The sequence below is a fragment of the Aquarana catesbeiana genome, linkage group LG11 (assembly GCF_042186555.1).
Source record: "Aquarana catesbeiana isolate 2022-GZ linkage group LG11, ASM4218655v1, whole genome shotgun sequence".
NCBI lineage: Eukaryota > Metazoa > Chordata > Amphibia > Anura > Ranidae > Aquarana > Aquarana catesbeiana.
In genome coordinates, this window is record NC_133334.1 from 119,804,605 (window position 1) to 119,824,264 (window position 19,660).

At 42.7% G+C, this 19,660-nt stretch overlaps 1 protein-coding gene across 4 annotated transcripts in view; it reads right to left on the minus strand.

The window, feature by feature from the left end:
• Positions 1-11,651: 11,651 nt before the first annotated feature.
• RBL2 (RB transcriptional corepressor like 2) overlaps positions 11,652-19,660 on the minus strand; it is a 176,289-nt gene continuing 168,280 nt past the window's right edge. For all 4 annotated transcript variants that reach the window (XM_073604963.1, XM_073604962.1, XM_073604964.1 and 1 more), the window contains one exon: positions 11,652-17,120. In XM_073604963.1, coding sequence (XP_073461064.1) covers positions 16,950-17,120 — 171 coding nt within the window. In that variant the 3' untranslated portion in view covers positions 11,652-16,949. The remainder of the gene's footprint in view (positions 17,121-19,660) is intronic.

Below are 19,660 nucleotides of genomic sequence, written 5' to 3' on the forward strand. Positions count from 1 at the left end.
CCTTACGCTTACAACATTTGAATTAACTTGTCAGGCTAGAGGCTATCAGAGGGGTCGGATTTCTGCGATATATACTTCCCTCACTGAACCAGATTCAAAATTGACTTATATGGTCCAATGGGAAAAAGATTTGAATATAACTTTTGACCTCACAGAATGGCAAGATCTTGCTTATCAGTTATCCAAAATTTCCATTAATACTACTCTGATTGAGGCTAATTACAAAACGCTCCTATGTTGGTACTTGTTACCCACTAGAGTAGCTAAGATGCATCCTTCTACTTCCCCAAACTGTTTCCGACGCTGCGGTCAGTTGGGGACTATGCACCATATTTGGTGGCAATGCCCCCTCGTAACCAGATTTTGGATTCAAATTTTCAATTTAATCAATTCAGTGACGGGGGAAAACATTCGTAGATCTCCTGAAGCCGCCCTCTTTCACAAATTGCCTGATGAAATCCCCAAACAATCAGTGAAATGAATTAAATATATATTATTGGCGGCGAGAATTACAATTGCAAGACATTGGAAACAGTCAATAATCCCTCTTGACCAGGTTAAGAATAAACTTAATTGGATTATGATCAATGATAAACTCACTCACATTCTCTGTCATAAAGTCAAGAAATTTAATAAGATATGGGACCCATGGATTGATTATATTTCAACTCCATAGCGTATCCCAGGACGACCCTTTCCTTCCCTCTCCAGCTCACTCTCTTTCGTTTCTTACTTTCCTCCTTTTCTTCTCTTTTTTGTTTTTTGTTTGGTTCTTTTCTTTCATTTCTGGAAACTTTAGCACAATACAGCTGATCTCGGATGAGATCACTTATGACCATGAGACTTGGGACTGTCCCAGGGACCTTATCTGGTACCTCCCAAGACTCTGGGTCTGTACCGTTCCCTCACATAGAGATTACCTGGCTCATGATTGAGGGGCTAGGGTTGTATTCTACCGATTTTTGATGTTTGTCACACTTTTTGTGTCTTGTTACCGCAATGGGTGGAGAATGGATGATGGGAATTTACCTTAACTACTGCTGTATTGGAGAATATTGCTTTGACAAATTGATATTAATCTGCTTATATGACTGACTATTTTGTACTTTGTTATGTTTTTCAATAAAAACATTGAAATATAATTCATCTACCCTGGGCATTGGATAAGCATCAAATTTTGACACCTCATTTAACTTTCGGAAATCTTTACAAAATCGGATGCTTCCATCCGGCTTGGGAATAAGGACGATTGGACTACACCACTCACTATGGGACTCTTCTATTACCTCAACATCCAACATCCTCCTTATATCCTCTGCAACTACTTGGCGTCAAGCTTCTGGGATGCGATAAGGTTTTAAGTTAACTTTCACCCCTGGCTTGGTCACAATATCATGCATTATTACTGAGGTTACCCCTGGAAGATCAGAGAAGAACTCCCTATTTCTTAGCAGAAATTCCTTGGTTTCTTGTTTTTGGCTTACGGACAGGGACTCAGCGATCTCTACCCCAGGCATGGTAGAAGGACCTGTGGTAGTCATCGCCAAGGCTGCTTGGACCATAAGGTATTCTCTGTCTTTCCAGGGCTTTAATAGATTGACATGGTAGATTTGGTAGGGTTTCCTTTTACCAGGCTGATGTACTCTATAGTTAACTTCCCCCACCTGTTCTACGACCTCGTATGGCCCTTGCCATTTCGCCAGAAAATTTCTCTCCACTGTAGGTACCAGCACAAGAACTCTGTCACCGGGGTTAAAGGTTCGGATCCTTGCGGAACGGTTATAGACTCTAGCCTGAGCCTGCTGAGCCTGTTACAAGCCGGACTTAACAATGGGCATGACTTTTTCAATTCAGTCTTGCATTTGAGCAAGATGTTCCACTACACTTTTGAGTGGGGTTGCCTCTTGTTCCCAGGTCTCTTTTACTATATCTAATAGGCCCCTCGGGTGTCTGCCATACAGCAACTCGAAAGGGGAAAAGCCGGTGGAGGCTTGGGGTACCTCCCATATAGCAAACACGAGATAAGGCAAGAGGCAATCCCAGTCCCTACCACTGTCTGCCGCTACCACTCGCTTTAACATTCCTCTAAGCGTTTTGTTGAACCTTTCCACTAGACCATCCTTTTGTGAGTGGTACGTAGAAGTGCGTAAGTGATTAATTTTAAACACTTTACATAACCCTTTAGTAACCTTCGACATGAAGGGCGTGCCCTGGTCAGTTCGCAGTCCCTGAGGAATACCCACACGTGAAAATATAAGAGAAAGCTCTTTAGCAATACTCTTAGCTGAGGGGTTCCTTAACGGGATTGCCTCTGGATACCGGGTGGCATAGTCCTAGACAACCAGGATATACTGGTGCCCCCTAGCGGACTTAACCAAGGGACCCACAATATCCATGGCAATCCTGTCAAAGGGCACCTCAATGATGGGTAAAGGTAACAATGGATTTCAGAAACGTGAAACCGGAGCAGTGTTCTGACAAACTGGGAAAGATTCACAGTACACTTTTACCTCTTTGTGTAAGCCTGGCCAATAAAACCATTGCAATACTCTTTCCTTAGTTTTATCAACCCCCAGATGTCCCCCAAGGACATGAGAATGTGCCAGGTCCAGTACCACGCGTCTATGAGGTTGAGGTACTAGCAACTGTTCAAGTCTCTCTCCTCGAACTTCATCGACTCTATATAACAGGTCATTTTCCATAGCAAAATGTGGGAATGTGGCCTCCTCCCCTGGCTCTTGGGGTACCCCATTTATCACTTTTACCTGTTCCCTTGCCCTAGCTAAAGTGGGGTCCCTAAGCTGGGCCGTGCCAACGTTTTTCCGGGTCGTAGGCAGGTTTGGCAGGTCTAACTCTGGATGGGGGTTCTCTGTGTCACCTGCAAGGGCCTCCAAGGGAAAATGGGCAGACTCTTTCTCTTCGTTCTGCTTCTCCAATGGTTCTGGTCAGTAGGAATCCGATCCCGCTGGGGGCCTTGCTCCCTTGGCGTTATCCCATAAATCCCAAAAAAAAGGGAAGTCTCATCCAAAGACAGTGTTATACATGAGATCTGGGACTACTCTAACCTCATGGTCCATAGTGCCACAGGGAGATTCAAAAGATACAATTGCCGTGGGGTAGCACTTGGTATCCCCATGAATACAAAACACACCCATTAGCTGTCGCTGCAACTTTTGGGGGTTCATGAGACTGGCATGCACTAGAGTTATTAGACTGCCAGAATCCAGCAAGGCAGTCATCTGGCAACCGTCCACTTTAATGACACAAATTTGTTTCTCAGTGCCGCCTGGCTGTTGTGGGGTGTCTCCTGGTGTAGCAACAAAAGAGCTTTTCTGGGTCACACTGTAATCCATAGATTCCTGGTTTAGCGGACAACTGGCGGCCAGATGCCCCGGTTCTTGGCAACGCCAGCACACTATAGGACCCCAATCCTGGTGGGTCTCCCTTTGGTGATTGTGCCTCTTCACTCCTTGTGCCTACGGAACCTCTATCACATTTACTTCCCTTTTCCTCCACTTTAGGGCGGGATCACTTTTTCCTGGGTTGGTGGGCTTCTGTCTCTTGGAGAAGGATTCGGTGGGTACTACACCCCGAAGAAAATCCTCAGTACACAAGTACCGCTCCACGAGGGCCACCAATTCATTGGCATCTTTAGGATCAGCTCTCCCGGCAAATCACTGTATAGGGGTTGGAAGGGCTCTCACACAGCGGTCTACTGCGACTCTCTCCAAGATTTGGGCTGGGGTGATGACCTCAGACTGTAACCACATCCATGTGAGATGAATGAGGTCGTACATCTGGGACCTTGCAGGTTGGTCCACCTTAAATTGCCAAGCATGAACGCACTGAGCTCTCACAGCCACTGTTACGCCAAGGCGGGCCAGAATCTCAGTTTTCAGAGTTTCATATTGCTGGGCCTCAGCAGCATTTGAATCAAAATAGGCCTCTGTGGGTCCCCGATCAAAAAGGGGGCAAGGACCTCAGCCCATTGGTCCAGGGGTAGCCCTTCACGCTCTGCCACCCTCTGAAAAAACGTGAGGAAAGCCTCCACTTCATCCTCGGCTGTCATTTTCTGTAATGCAGCCTGCACTCACTTGCGTAAATCTGCAACATTGTCCACATGTAGGATTTTGTCAGTCAGGGACTGCACCTGAGTCTGTATGAGCTTATTGAAGTCCTTCTGCTCCTGCATGGCCACTTGGGTAGCAGTTATCAACAAGCAGTTAGTTTCTTGATGGTCTATGCGGGCTTGCACCAGCTGTTTGATTAGTTCCTCCATTCTCTTATCAGTTTACTGGTACCAGTGAATTAAAAAACAAAAAACAAATATTTTCTTATCGTACTGTCCCTTTAAGAGCACTGGCTCTTATTTATTTTTTCAAAAATGCAGCTGCAAGAGGTACAGTCTAGCCCCCTAGTGGTTATCCCCTTCACCGCCAGTGTCATTTACACAGGAATCAGTGCATTTGTATAGCACTGATTGCTGTATAATTGACAATGGTCCCAAAAATGTGTCAAAAATGTCCGATGTGTCTGCCATAATGTCGCAGTCACGATAAAAATCGATGATCGCCACCATTACTAGTAAAAAAAAAATGAATAATAAAAATGCCATAAAACTATCCCCTATTTTGTAAACGCTATAACTTTTGCGCAAACCAATCAATAGACGCTTATTGCGATTTTTTTTTAACAAAAATATGTAGAAGGATACATATCGGCCTAAACTGAGGAAAAAAAATATTTTTTTAAATTTTTTTTGTGATATTTATTATAGCAAAAAGTAAAAAAATAATGCGTTTTTTCAAAATTGTCCCTATTTTTTTTTTTATAGCGCAAAAAATAAAAACTGCAGAAGTGTTCAAATACCACCAAAAGAAAGCTCTATTTGTGGGAAAAAAAGGACGGCAATTTTGTTTAGGAGCCACATCACACGACCGCGCAATTGTCAGTTAATGCGACGCAGTGCCTAATCGCAAAAAACGCACTGGTCAGGAAGGGAGTAAATTCTTCCGGGGCTGAAGTGGTTAAAAGTAGAATGCAGTTCAGAATTAATTCTACAGGAGAGAGTCCCAGGGTATCAAGCCACGGGAACCACAGTTTATCAAATTTGCCTGTGCAACCTCTGTGCTGGAAAATGTATGTACAATGTAAAATATGTACAGTTCCTAAGTATTAACTTCCGGGCCTGGAAAAAAGCTCTACCAATGGCTTGTTTGGGAATATCTTCAATGGGAAGATCATGCAGGATCCCCAAGATACAGAGCTTAGGGTCCGTCTGAATAGTTACCTGAAACACTTTATTTATAGTATTGAGCACTTCAAACCAATATAGGTGTAACTTTGGACATTTTTAAAATATTTTAGGTCAAATACAAAAATAATTTTATTAATGAACAATACCTTCTTTGATGTGTTTATGTCCTTATTATAATACATCTTCCAGTGCCTAGGTGGGATTCCTATCAAAGCTGCCACAGGTAAACCTTTAATCCACACCCATATGGCCATGTCCACTTTTCACTGACCACATCCACTTGTCCCCACAGTCATTTTGCCCCTTTAAAAATTGTCCCTCTTTGTCTAGTTGGAAAGTGTGGGAGGTAGGTTATAAAATGTAGCAAATTACAACAAAAAAAATACAAAAGTCTGTGTTACTGGTCAGTATTTTACACACGTTCTTACAAATGCACGCAAATAACAGCTTAAACCACCGCTCTCCTATATTATTTAGAATTGTAAGAGCCAGAAGAATTTTTATGCGTGTAAACACTCACTGTTCAAACCAGGGGCGTAACTAGAAATAGCAGGGCCCCATAGCAAAATGTTGTATGGGGCCCCCCTGCAAACAGCCCCCCCCCCCCCACAGCTGCCCTAGTGTCAATGCAGCAAGAGCTGTGCCACATACAGTGTGACCTGTGCACAATGCAGCGTGACCTGTGCACAATGCAGCGTGACCTGTGCCCCATACAGTGTGACCTGTGCCCCATGCAGCGTGACCTGTGCCCCATGCAGCGTGACCTGTGCCCCATGCAGCGTGACCTGTGTCCCATGTAGCGTGACCTGTGCCCCATACAGCGTGACCTGTGCCCCATACAGCATGACCTGTGCCCAATGCAGCGTGACCTCTGCCCCATACAGCATGACCTGTGCCCAATGCAGCGTGACCTGTGCCCCATACAGCGTGACCTGTGCCCCATACAGCCTGGTCTGCCTGTGCCCCATACAGCATGACCTGTGCCCCATACAGCATGACCTGTGCCCCATACAGCCTGGTCTGCCTGTGCCCCATACAGCCTGGTCTGCCTGTGCCCCATACAGCTTCACCTATGCAGAGGAAGAGGCAAGCCACCTGGATCAGCAGAGAGCGGGATTGCCCGCTGTAATAGCTTTCATTAGAACTTCCAGTGTTCCCGGGGCTCATCGTCACATAGCCCCACCTCTTGGCCCGACGCCTTTGATGATGTCACATGTCCTGCATTGGATCGGTGTTCTGCCTATCAAAGGCGCTGGGCCAAGAGGTGGAGCTATGTGACGTGAGCCCCGGGAACACTGGAAGTTCTAATGAAAGCTATTACATCGGGCAATTCAGCTCTCTGCTGATACGGACAGCTTGCCTCTTTCTCTCCTCTCTCTTCCCCTGGCTGGGAGACTGTGCCAGCGGTGCTCTCATCCTCACTGGGCCCCACTCGGCTGCGGGCCCCAAAGCGCCTGCATGGGTCGCTATGGTGGTAGTTACGCCCCTGGTGCAAACCATATTCATATTTTTTGGACAGGAACTTTCTGCCAAGGAGATTCAGTGTTCAAAAATCAGTATCATGTGCAAGGACACTGCATCATTTATAGGTCTTTTACCTATAAATGGTGCAGTGAGACATTGTAAAATTCTTGTGTGTAAGCCCCATCTGCTGGACATGAACTGAACATTGGATGATTGGCAGTTTATGACAATATATATATATATATATATATATATATATATATATATATATATATATATAATATATAATATATAAAATTGTATTCTTATTGAATAGACCTTTCACCAGAACTGTCTGTTACATATATGGTCTATATTACAGAAGATAAGGTAATCCATTATTATCATATGTATACATACAGCAAAATTTGTCAAAATACACTTTACAACAATATGAAAATATATAAAAAAAATAAAAATTTAATGAAGAAAAATATTTCTCAACATAACCATAACACATGCACACATATTTGTTATTTGAAAAATGGATAAGTAGAAATTTCACATAAAATTCCTAAAACTCTGCACCTGGTGTCCTTATAGGCAATACAGTCCTAGGGAAAAAACTTTACTTTGAACATATGGGCCGGCTTAAGATGGATTAAACTTCAGCCAGTTCAACAGAAAGCAGATGAATTTCGATCCATCTATGGGAAGGCTGGTTGTACTGAAGTCAATCCCTCGATCAGCTTCAGTACAAGCAGCCTGTCAGTTTTTTTTGTGTGGCTATAGCTGCTGGCAGTGATCATAGTATTCTGATGTCTGGGAAACCTTTGTGATAGCAACTCAGGAGAGGCAGTCAAGCTGCCATGAGACCCCTACCAGATCTCAGGAACCCCCAGGGGAATGCTCCTCTTTCAACAACTAATTTCTCGCTCCTTAGTTTTTTATATTCTGCAATTGTCTGTACTACTATGATGTTTCTACTTGAAATGTATATTTTCAGTTAAACTTTATGCCCTACTTTTGGACTCAGAATATCATTGCAGAATTGTAATTGAAAATTTTCGATAAAAATGAGGGGGAAAAAATTCCCAAGGGCCAAAAAAAGTGCAACTAGCAGTATATAACAATAAAGCAAAATAATAAATAATCTTTTGCATGAAAAAGTCCAAGTAAGTTGGCTTCAATATAGAAACATATGTAAAACCCAAATAGAGTACCACAGTCCTATATGCATTACATGTGACATCCAAATAATGTAGAATCTTCTTCCCAGATTTAATAGTGCTCATCCCTATGTGATTAACTCTTCACAATACCACAGGGCTCATTCAGCCCATCCTCCATGCAGAGGCGTTGGCAGATGCAAGGTCATCCACCTTGGAGCTGCGTGCAAGTGGATGCAGATTCAAACGCAGAGGCTCCATGGTGGATGCACATGCATCTGTCAGTGGCTCTGCATGGAGGACGGGTTTATTTTAATGAGCCCATATGGTAAACAGCACTCACCAGATACCCATGTCCTTTTGGTTACAGCATTATCTTTGATCCGGCAAAGCAGCTTGTATGTAGTCTCCACCTCTCCTTCGCAGCTCCAGAGGTATTCAGCATGACCCGGGTTTGAATCAGAAGAACATATAAGAAAGGGAACTAAATAGTGTAATTTTACTTTTTATTTGGCTTACCAAAATAATAAAATCACAATTACACTTTTTTAATTGCAATACTATTTGTACAAGTGGACTTCAAACCTTAGTGGTACCCCACAATCCTACTGGCACTGTTCGCATCCAAGATAGTGCCTACTGCAGTTATAAACACCCAACAGAATTCAATGATCTAACAGCAAACAATAAGTGATGTATTGTTACAAGCCACGCCCTCCTTTTTATCCTCTGAGGAAGTCAAAAAACTTTTATGCCCCTTAGGAAGTCAGCAGACAAAACATGTAGGACTTGGCATGTGGCTTGTCCTGTGCAAAAAAACTACTGCATCACTTCATTTCAACTGGTGAAAATGGCAGCTTTGCTCATCTTGTCACGCACATACCATTTGGAATTTACACACAGAAGGCTTTTTATCCTAATGCATGGAATGCATTAAGAAAACCTTCTGACTTTGCAACCACTTTAAGCTTAAAAATGTTTAGGCTTTACAACCACCAAGACCTGTTAGATCACTTCAGGCTGGTCCTTTTTGCAGGTATAGCTATGTATATTATTAAAAATAGGTGTCTATACTGTTTAAAGTGGTAGTAAAGGCTGTATATTTATGTTTTACCTACAGGTAAGCCTATAATAAGGCTTACCTATAGGTACTGTAAATACCTCCTAAATGTGTGCCATTTAGGAGATATTCACTTGTGCAGCCGTCTGTGCCGTAAACAATGACATGGGCGTAGGCTCGACGTCATCGCGGCTCGGTCATTCACGCTGCCGCAGCCAGCGAGCCCGGAAGGAAGCACAGGTGAAAATGGAAGCCCTTTCAGCGGTGACAGAGCGGCGCTGGAGAAGTTCGTTTTAAGGTAATGTTTCACATAATGCGCTAGAGTGCGATGCATACTAGCACATTATAACATTGTCTTTCAAAGAAAAAGTTTTTTTGTTTTTTTAAGTTTCAAGTTTGCTACCACTTTAAAATCCAGTAAGGCACTGTCTCACCCTACTCTGCACATGCTCAGTTGCTCTCTATTTTTAGGCATTGCCAAGTTTGTAGAGGCCAATCTGCTAACAGCCTTGAAGCGGAATTAAGCCCTACTATCCTTTACTGCCAAGGAAGCTGCTTCTGTTTGAACTGCAACTTACATGGTGCTACACATGTGATCAGTTATGACACCAACCATTTGATGGTTTGAAAGTTTGGTTAAGGACACAAGCAAATGTGACAGTTAGCAATTCCAGCATTTCAGAAATGTAACTCTTTTTTGAAACTGTTAAAGTGATACTAAAGTCTTGCTTTTTTTTTCCTATAAAGATAACAAACATGTTATACTTATCTGCTCTGTTGCAGTGGATTTGCATGGAGCAGCCCAGATCCTCCTCTTCTCGGGTCCGTCTTCTGTGATACTGGCCCTTCCCTCCTGTTCAGTTTCCCCACAGCAAGCAGCTTGATATGGGGGTACCCAAGTCGAGTCACAGCTCCCTGTGTCCATTTAGACATGGAGCCCCGCCCGCGCTCTCTCCTGATTGGCTAGCTGACTTTCACAACAGTGGGAGCCAATGGAACCACTGCTGTGTCTCAGCCAATCAGGAGAGAGAATCTCAAAAGGTTGAGACACTCGTGGACATTGCTAGACAGAGAGGGACCTCAGGTAAGTATTAGGGGGGCTGAGTGTTTTTTTTCATAATATAAAAAAAATTAGAAAACCTAGTGATTATTAAATACCACCAAAAGAAAGCTCTATTTGTCTCCAATAATTTTAGTACAGTGTTACATGACCGACCTGTAAGATATTCATTCAGACTTCTGTGTATGTGGATCAGGGATGGACTGGCCATCGGGACTACCGGGAGTTTCCCGGTGGGCCGAATGGCTCAGTGGGCCGGTTTCAGCGGCTGCCTATTGTGTCACCAACAGCTGGTGCCTGATGGGTAGATCGAGATGCATGCAGAGTAGCGCAGGCAGCCTCTGTACTAAATTCTCTCTCATGTCACGCTGCTGCTGCTCCCCCCGGTGGCCCCCTCCATTTGCTTGTGACATCATCTGGGATGGACGAGAAGAGAGGAGGAGGAGGGGCCGCTGGGGGGGAGCAGCAGCAGCTTGACATGAGAGAGAACTTACTACAGAGGCTGCCTGCGCTACTCTGCATGTGAAGAAAACAACAAGTAAACGCTGTGCCCTGATTGTACCCCATGTGCCTTGAATGTGCCCTGATGTTCCCTGAATGTGCCCTGATTGTACCCCATGTGCCCTGATTGTACCCCATGTGCCCTGAATGTGCCCTTATTTACCCCATGTGCCCTGAATGTACCCCATGTGCCCTGATATACCCTATGTGCCCTGATGTACCCCATGTGCCCTGATGTACCCCATGTGCCTGATGTACCCCATGTGCCTGATGTGCCCGAAAGTGCCCTATGTACCCTCATGTGCCCTGATGTGCTATACCCTGATGTGCTGTGTTGTGTTGCCCCGATGTGCGATGTACCCTCATGTGCTGTGCCCTAATGTGCTTTTACCCTGTGCCCTGATGTGCTGTGCCCTGATGTGCTGTGCCCTGGGCCGGTCTGGGTAAAGTCCAGGGCCACATTTTTGTCCCAGTCCAGCCCTGATGTGGATATACACACACACCTTAACTCTCATGTGTGATGGACATAGATGCACATGGTCATACAGTTTGTAATAGCTGAACCTGCATTTACATTTTAAAAAAAGGATCTTCAGAACTGATATAACAGAATTAGCATATATATATATATTTTTTTTTAAACTGACTTACCAAAATTACAAACCATTTCTATTTTCATGTGTCTTCGGTCCCAATGAAGGGGGATCTCTTCTTTTTTTCCTAATCGCATACTAGGGATGTGGCAACCACACTTCTGGCATCTGACATGATGAAACCCTCTTCTTTGCTATCTATATCAACTGTGGGTATAGGATTGTGTATATGGAGATTTTCTATTTGTGTGTTTTTTTTTCCTATGTTGGTTGAACTGGATGGACTTGCATCTTTATTCAACCAGATTAACTATGTGACTAATTAACCAGCATGCAATGTTAAATGAGTATTACAGTTGAAGTATAACACATTTTTCAACATGTTATAGATAACATTCTGGAACTCTCCAAAAAGTTGTGACAATCCACATTTTTTATTCCATGTTTGTTAGCTTTTCCCAAGAGCAGGGAAATGTGGTTTTCTCCTCTTTTGTATATGCACTCTTCCCCCAAAATGTTCCCTTTTGTAGGCAGGTGTTGTGTGCAGTAAAAAGAATACTCCACATCATTCAATATAAAGTGTTATTCATTAGCAAGCATGTTTGTACAGCAAATACACTTTAAACATTAGCATTTATATACATAAGATGGTTTATTAATGTCTGAAGCAAAAAGAAGGCTACTTTACAATCTGGTTTATTTTTAAGGGCACATTTCATGAGAAAAACATTGGGGCTGCTATTAGATATAAGCTCAGCAGTGGTTTGATTTTATGCAAAACTTTCCAAATTAAAGTCAACATGGCAGCTCAGCATCAGGCACGTGAGGAAGGGGTCAGTTTAGTGTAATCAGTGTTAAAACCCCTCCTATGGGAAGGGTCAGGTTTAGTGCTGGGGCACAGGATAGGTTTGAATGTTGGGTGAAAATTAAGCATTAAATCACTTTAGGGGTCAGATTGGGAATTAAGGGTTCAGGAGGGTTACATGTTAGGGGGGGTGCCGCGGGGTAGCAGATAGTTTTGGACTTAGTGCCACTTTCAGGAGCTATAGGGCTTCCTGGGTTTGGTTTACTGCTAAGAGCCCCATGATGAAAACTAGCGAAACAGCACCAAGACTAATGCATCAAGCTGCCATTGTGGACCGTCAGAAAATGATTATTACCTTGTTGAAAATCTGGAAACGGTTATGCAGCCAGTGAAGTCAGAACTCCAACTCTTCATATTTGTTCTGGGTCAGCGACTTAGAAAACACTGAGGCTAAGTGGCCAGGATTACAGCCATACATCTAGTAGTCTCAAAAGGGCACCCTACATATTTCTCTCATGACAGGTGTCCTTTAAAACCATAAAAACATGGATACATGCAGTTTAACTATTTAGCAGAAGACCCAGTAAACAGTAAGTTTAAATAAATTAAATAATTTATATGTTAAAAGAATTAACTCTTTTTTTATATGCCTTTTTATGTAATACTAAATGTTATAAATGCACATTGCTTAGTCAATTCTACCAGGCTTTCCAATAATTAGTGGCTTTTTTTTCTGGTAAAATTATTTTAAAATATTTTCTAAAATCATTTTTTTTAAACTAAATTAGCACCTTGGGGTTACAATCATTTTTATAATATGGTCACACCTGTAGGAGGTTGAGGGTTACTGTCGCCATACTTAAAACTTTCATTTTTTTTCCTTTAGTCTGGTCTCAATTATAATATGCTCCATATGAATTCACATCTACAGTATGCATTTAAAAGTTACATAAACCCATGCAAAAATGAAAAAAAAAAAAAATCCACCAGCTAGCAGTCCCAGGTTGTCTCTAGGCTATTTATACAACACTAAACTAATGGCTAGGGCAATAGGAGACTTCGGGATCAAATAGGTGGATGTTGTTTTCCTGCATTTGATTGGTGTTTGAAGCACACCCCAAACGAAGGTTATTAGATTTCTATTGACTTCAATGGACTCCATGGATGACAGCTTAAAGCTTGCGTTTGACCTGCTTTGCATTGTGTTTCTTCACACATAACAAATTCTATTGAGATGCATTGGAACTGCAGCCAAAGCAGGTCAAACACAGCCTTTTCTTGTCAAATTCTGTGTTTTGCATTTGAACGCACGCATATAATCGTGCAAAGCAATATAAATCAAAAAGGTAACTATGGTCAAATTGTTTCACACAATGTTCAAAGCTAAACAAAAATGCAAAAACACCACCCAATGAACACCCACACAGGTTCATTTAGCTCTGTAAACCCTATCAGACTGGGAGTGCGGGGTGCATTTGGCTGGTTTCAGAAGCTTCCAGCCTGAATGGTGAGGACTATTGGAAAACACTTTACCATCAAGTAGACAGGGTCGCATGGTCTCATTTTCAATCAAAGCATTTGTGTTCAGAAGCATTTACATTATGTTATCTTCAGGACAATAGTAAATTAGCAGTTGAACTCTGCATAAATTATTTTACAGTTTGTTAGGCTGAAATAACATTAAATTTGCTAATATTCATTCACACATGAATGCTAACAAAATATGATTTAGAAACAACATTGCAAACACCTTATTATTACATCCTAATCACCTAGTGAGAAAGCTGTGATTGGTCCCCCAACGGTCTGCTCACAAAGACTGTGTGTAACTCATACTTATAACCACTTGTTCATAGTATTTGAAGCTATTAGTAGCGAACAACATTTTTTGAACAACGTGTTATCTGTCATCACTCTTAGACGCCTTTCACACTGTGCCGCCCCCGGCATCAGCGGTAAAGCGGCGCTATTTTTAGCGCCACTTTACCGTAGTTTTAGCAGCTCTATTCGCCCGTTAGCGGGGCGGTTTTAACCCCCCGCCAGGGCCTGAAAAGGGGTTAAATCTGCCCGCAAAACGCAGCCAGAGCGGCCCACTGATTTCAATGGAGAGCAGCGGTGGAGGAGCCACCCTCGGGTTTTCACACTGGAGTGAATGGAGCAGCTGTTTTAGGGCGGTTTGCAGACGCTATTTTTAACGCTATAGCACCTGCAAAACGCTCCAGTGTGAAAGGGGTCTAAAAGTCACACTGTCTTGAGAGAATAAAGGAGGCTGTCATTGCTTACCTAATTCTAAGGCCCCATGGACACTGGTAGTTTTTTACATGGTTATTAGAGACACAGAGTTTTTTTAAATACCCCTGCATGTTATAGCCTCTGTGTCCATGCACACATAGGCATTTAGAGTGCTGGGGCAGATAGAGGCAGAAAAAAATCCCCACTGCCAGCATATCCAGGAGTAGCGGAGTTTTGGCAAAAACAACGATTGACGCTGGTTAACGCTAGATGCGTTTAGCACTTGAGTATTTCAACGGCCAGAATAAAGTATTTTACTTGTATTATTACAAGCATCAAGCGTTTTTTTCTGCCAAAAAGCTGCTGCCAGGAGGAAAGGCGTCCAAGAGAGATAGCAAAACGTCTAATGTACATGAGGCCTAAAAGGGGTTGTTGCCTAGCTGTTATGCTGACCTACCTGCTTTCATAACACTGAGTCAAAGAAAATCCATAAAAAGTTAAAGTGGATGTAAACCCTATTCATGAAATCTGACCTGGGCACATATATCTGTAATGTTTACTTATCTCTCTCCAAAGCCTTAAGTCCCGTGTCTTTCTGCTGCTCCGTTCCTCTGTTATCAGCATGATAACTTCTGATAAATTCTCCAACACACGAGATAAAGCAGCTGGAAATTTGTGTCGGGGAGGAAACTCAGAGACAGGTAAGCAGGGAGCTTGTCTAGTCACAGCACAGCTCTGCATGTTTCTTTGTTCCTCTGCCTATGAGGGGGTGTGTGTGTCTTTCCTCCAATCAGCTGTCACACAATGTATGTCCAGACTCCCCTCCCACTGCTGAAACAGGAAGAAAAATTTCTAACATGATGTGCACCTTCTAAAGAGTATAGAAAGCTATAGACTGCAGATATACATGTAAAACTTATGTAAGGAGATTTGTTTCTTCTCTGTGTATCATCTGAGGCTGTTCACTTCACTGGGTATAGGAGAGGGTTTACATCCACTTTAAAGTTCCCATATACATTTTCAGGAAAGCCCCAGAATGGCACCCTATATGTTTCTCACTTGACAAGTTATCTTTGATATATACTTGTCCTTACTACAAAATATTTATTAAATAGAGGCGTATCTCAAAGTTAATTTGTCACCTTTTGTTATTTTCATCGGCGGTGTTCAACATTTTAAATATCAACTTTTAACGCAAAAGTCAAGGGCTGACCCTCCTCCTACTGCAAGTCCTTACTAAGCATCGGGGCTTCAAATCAGTACTGAAGAACTAATAGGAAACCTTTTGCTTGCTTTGCAATAGTTAAGGTTTTTATATTTGATCTTTCTAAGTTTAAAAAGAGATAGTAAAAACCGAGTGCAGGTATTTGTAGGACCTTGCATTTCATTCGGGCTATCAATCTACAGGCTTTTTACAAAGTTTTGGATTACTATAAATTAGGGTAAGATCTGATATGGATACAGATAATCTGCAATATCTTCAAAGAATTTTAATTTTATTTAAGGTTGAACTCTGGCTACACAAATATAGTGTAAATGCAAGAAGTTTGCTAACTTCAGTTCTTTGAGTATTACAATTAGATATTTGCAGTAATCCAGCCTGCGAGAGCTCTGGCACTTTGCCTCAGTCTTAAAAACTGTTATGGGGGATGGTCTGTGTGAGGTCCCTAGTCTGTCACCCATACATGCCTAGTAAAGCTGATGGGCAAAATATGCAAATCAGTAAAAAGACCCAAAGCCTGCCAAATACTGACCAAAAAAAGTGCAGATCAAATCTTCCCACCCAATGAATGCAGAGGTGGGATTGACGGAAAGTGCAGTTTCCCTAGAGCAGCCTAGACGTCACTAGGAAATGATGTCAGGCCACAGAAGGCGCGCTCCCAGAGTTCTGAGAATGACATCATTGCTACCTTGAAAGATAATAACTGGCTCTGCATATGCATTAGTTGCATATAAAGTGGATTTCTATTGTTTGTGGCCAATGAGGCATGCATTAAAATGAAAAATAACTGTACCCGAGGATCAGCTTTAAAGAAAATCTCATTCTTAAAAAAAGAGTGACTACTAATACTGACCTCATGATGAAATGCTAGTTGCTTGGCTGCCTCTGGCCTCTTTTTCACTCAATGACCTGGAACAAGCACTTCCATGTGAAGTCAGGGGAATGTCAACACTCCTGATTTACATGTTCATTATGCCACAAAATATTAAAACCTTTTAATTAGCACAGCAGTCAATCGGCAACGCCATTTTCCAAAGAAGAGCCCATGTAATTTTTTTAGTATAGAAATACTCTGGTAAACATGAAGATGTTGTATTAACCCTGACCTAGGGTCTACAGTGACTGCTGCCTGACCATACTATTCATCATGACACTGATCTTCTACACCACTCTAAGTAAATCCCTATAATTCTGTGACCTTATCTTCTGCATAGGCCTGGATTTGAACTTGTCAAAAGTACAGGCCAGTGTGTACACTATTTGCTAGATACCATTAGTAGTTCACTGTAAGATTTTGTTTCCTTGAGCTTTTCCTTAATCCATTTACGATAGAAGGGTACATTTAGGTCTTCGCTTGATACAGGACCCATTTTCAAGTTGGGACTCTATATATAAATATCTGGTACAACCTATTGGCAGCCTACTGCCTAAGTGCTCCAATACATTTTAGTAAATGTTCCTTCTCCATGTCAATGCATAATCCCACTAATTGCAAAGAGATCAGTTTAATATTTCAGGGCAATCTGTTTGACATTGACAGTCCTGATATTAAAAAATAATAATTTATATAAAATACTGCATTCAGACAGTCCAAGACTTTGACTAGATCAGAAAGTTCCCCTGTCATTGGCCACATCTTGTAGTCTCCTATAAAGGGCACTATGGTTTTCTGGGCATATCCGCTTGGCTGGTGATTCACTCCCATCTTCCAGCAGAATGCCCCGTTTTTTAGTGGGGGTCTCTCCTGTTCTGATCATACTGTTAATTTCCTGCAATCTCTGTGGATGAAAATAGAAAATATACCTTAGCAAAGTGAGTAATAAAGATAGCCACACACTTTACAAACTATGTACAATCCCATTTAGAATTACCAACATCTGCACAGTTCTGGAGCCCAACCCAATAATCCTTTCAATTCATATACATCATAGAGGCCTTCGAACTTCACAGATTCTGTTTCATTAGGTCCAGCTTTGACAAAATAAAAAACTGGAAGCTGACTGGTCTCAATGCAGTGCTGCACCAGATTTTGCCCCTCCAGTTTAATAAATCAACCCCATAATATCTGACATTGGAAAAGGTGGCTCACACACTCTGGCACGGCACCCTACTGTTTCCTTCCCAAACTAACAATAACAATGTGTGTAATGGAGGATTTAGTAATTAAAACCCATAAAATGTGATATTTTAGTGGAGTGTGGTGGGCTCAGTAGATCCCTAGCTACTAATATGTCTTGGATACTGGAACAACGAGAACTCCTTGCATAATGCCCCGTCTCAGCAGTATTTGGACCCTGGCAAACAAAAAAAATGTGGTCAGCCCAGAAAAACTCCTCCAACTCCCAGCAAGCCTCATTTTTGTGGAAAAGCAGCACTAAGAGAATGATCATAGGCACAGAGGGGTGCAAACTATGTCCCCCAATGAACTCTAATAAACATATTTTATGGCCATGCTCCCTGGTGAACATTGGAGGCGCAGAAGATGGGCCAAATGACAGGGTTATAAACTGGAAGTGCTGAGGACCTACAGCAAAGCAAAAGCATTGCTGATGGAAATGTGCAGGCATGAAATTACCCATCTTTAACCACATCAATACCAGGCACTTTCACCACCTTCCTGCCCAGGCCAATTTTCAGCTTTCAGTGCTGTTGAACTCTGAATGACAATTGCGTAGTCATGCAACGCTGTACCCAAATTAAATTTTTGTAATTTTTTTTGAGACAGAAAGACCTTTCTTTTGGTAATATTTAATCTCTCTTAGGTTTTTTATTTTTTGCTAAACAAACGATAAAAAGACCAAAAATTTAGAAGAAAAAAAAAGGAAAAAGTTTGTCTTAGTTTCTGTTATAAAACTTTGCGCTGATGGTATTGTATTGATGGGCACTGATGAGACTGCACTGATGGGCACTGATGAGACTGCACTGATGGGCTTTGGTGAGGCTGCAATGATGAGGCTGTACTAATGGGCAATGATGAGAAAGCACTGATGAGGCTGCACTGATGAGCACTGATAGGCAGCACTGATAAGCTACACTGATTGGAACTGATGGGGCTGCACTGACCATCAGGGCACGGATGATTAGTGCCCTGATTATGAGTGTACATATGCCCTGTTAGATTACCAGTTATCGTCTCTCCTTTCTTCATACTGTGACAGCGCGTGAGGAAAGGACTGCCGATAACTGGCAAGTTTGTTTACATGTGATCAGCTGTGTTAGGACCCAGCTGACCACATGGTTAAGGGCCGCTGTAATTGGCCTTTTACCACGATCTCTGACCTTTACCCTTTACCACGATGAGGTGTGTTCTGGGAGGACATCCATGGATGCCCTCCCAGAACAAGAGAGCTACGCTGTAGCAATATTTTGGCTATGGCGTGGTGTTGAAGTGGTTAATGTCTGCAAAGGCTAGAAAATCTCCCTGATGGAGAGAGGCTAATAAGAGCTCATTAATTCCATGCAGAATTTCTGGGCCCAAATGAATGCTCCCTTTTGGTTTGGGAACTGTGAACAGGTTGGAGTAGAACACTGGAATTGTTCTGCCACAGGTACTGAGGTACTGCTTCAGAAGACTCACAAGGTGTGCATGGAGATCTGCTAATCTGTGCAGTGACAGAGGTGGGTTGGATGATATGAATAGACGAGGGCGCTGAGAATGAAAATCTAGCTGGTAACCCCTGGAAACCATCTCCTGCTTTCAAGCATTTGAGATGCTGGCAGTCCAAATGTCCACAAAGTATGACAGACTTCCTCCCACTTTGTAGAGTGGGTGTGCCCTCTCATGCTGAAAAGGCATCTAAGGGCTTGGGGGACTTGAAAATCCAGAGTCTTTAGGAGGTCTGGGGGTGAGGCTTAGACTTGGCTTTAGAAGTTGAGGCTGGAGGTTGAGCCTTGAGAGTAACAAAAGTGAATCTACTTGGCTTCTGCCGAGGAAGATGGGTACACTTAACACCAGTGACATCTTTGACAAGTGTGTCCAGGGCAGCTCCGAAGACACACCTGGAGCTTCTCGGGATAGAGCCAAGGAGGAAGCCTTATAGGGAGCACTCCAAAGATGTCAGACTTGAACACAGGGCAAAAATCCAGATTGTCAGTGTCAGGCCCTTCAGGGAGCACCAGAAGTGTCCCTGGCAAACCTACAGGAAGTGGAATATCAAATGGAAAATAGTGGCCCTAGTAAGAAGGCAGCTTACTTGGACTATGCATAAAGTGAGTCTTCTGAGACAGGGTCACACCTGGGGCTATGCCACAGTCTTGGACCCAGAAAGCACTCTGCAGCTCACTAACGCAGCACACTCAGTCTGGAAAGTGCCACAAT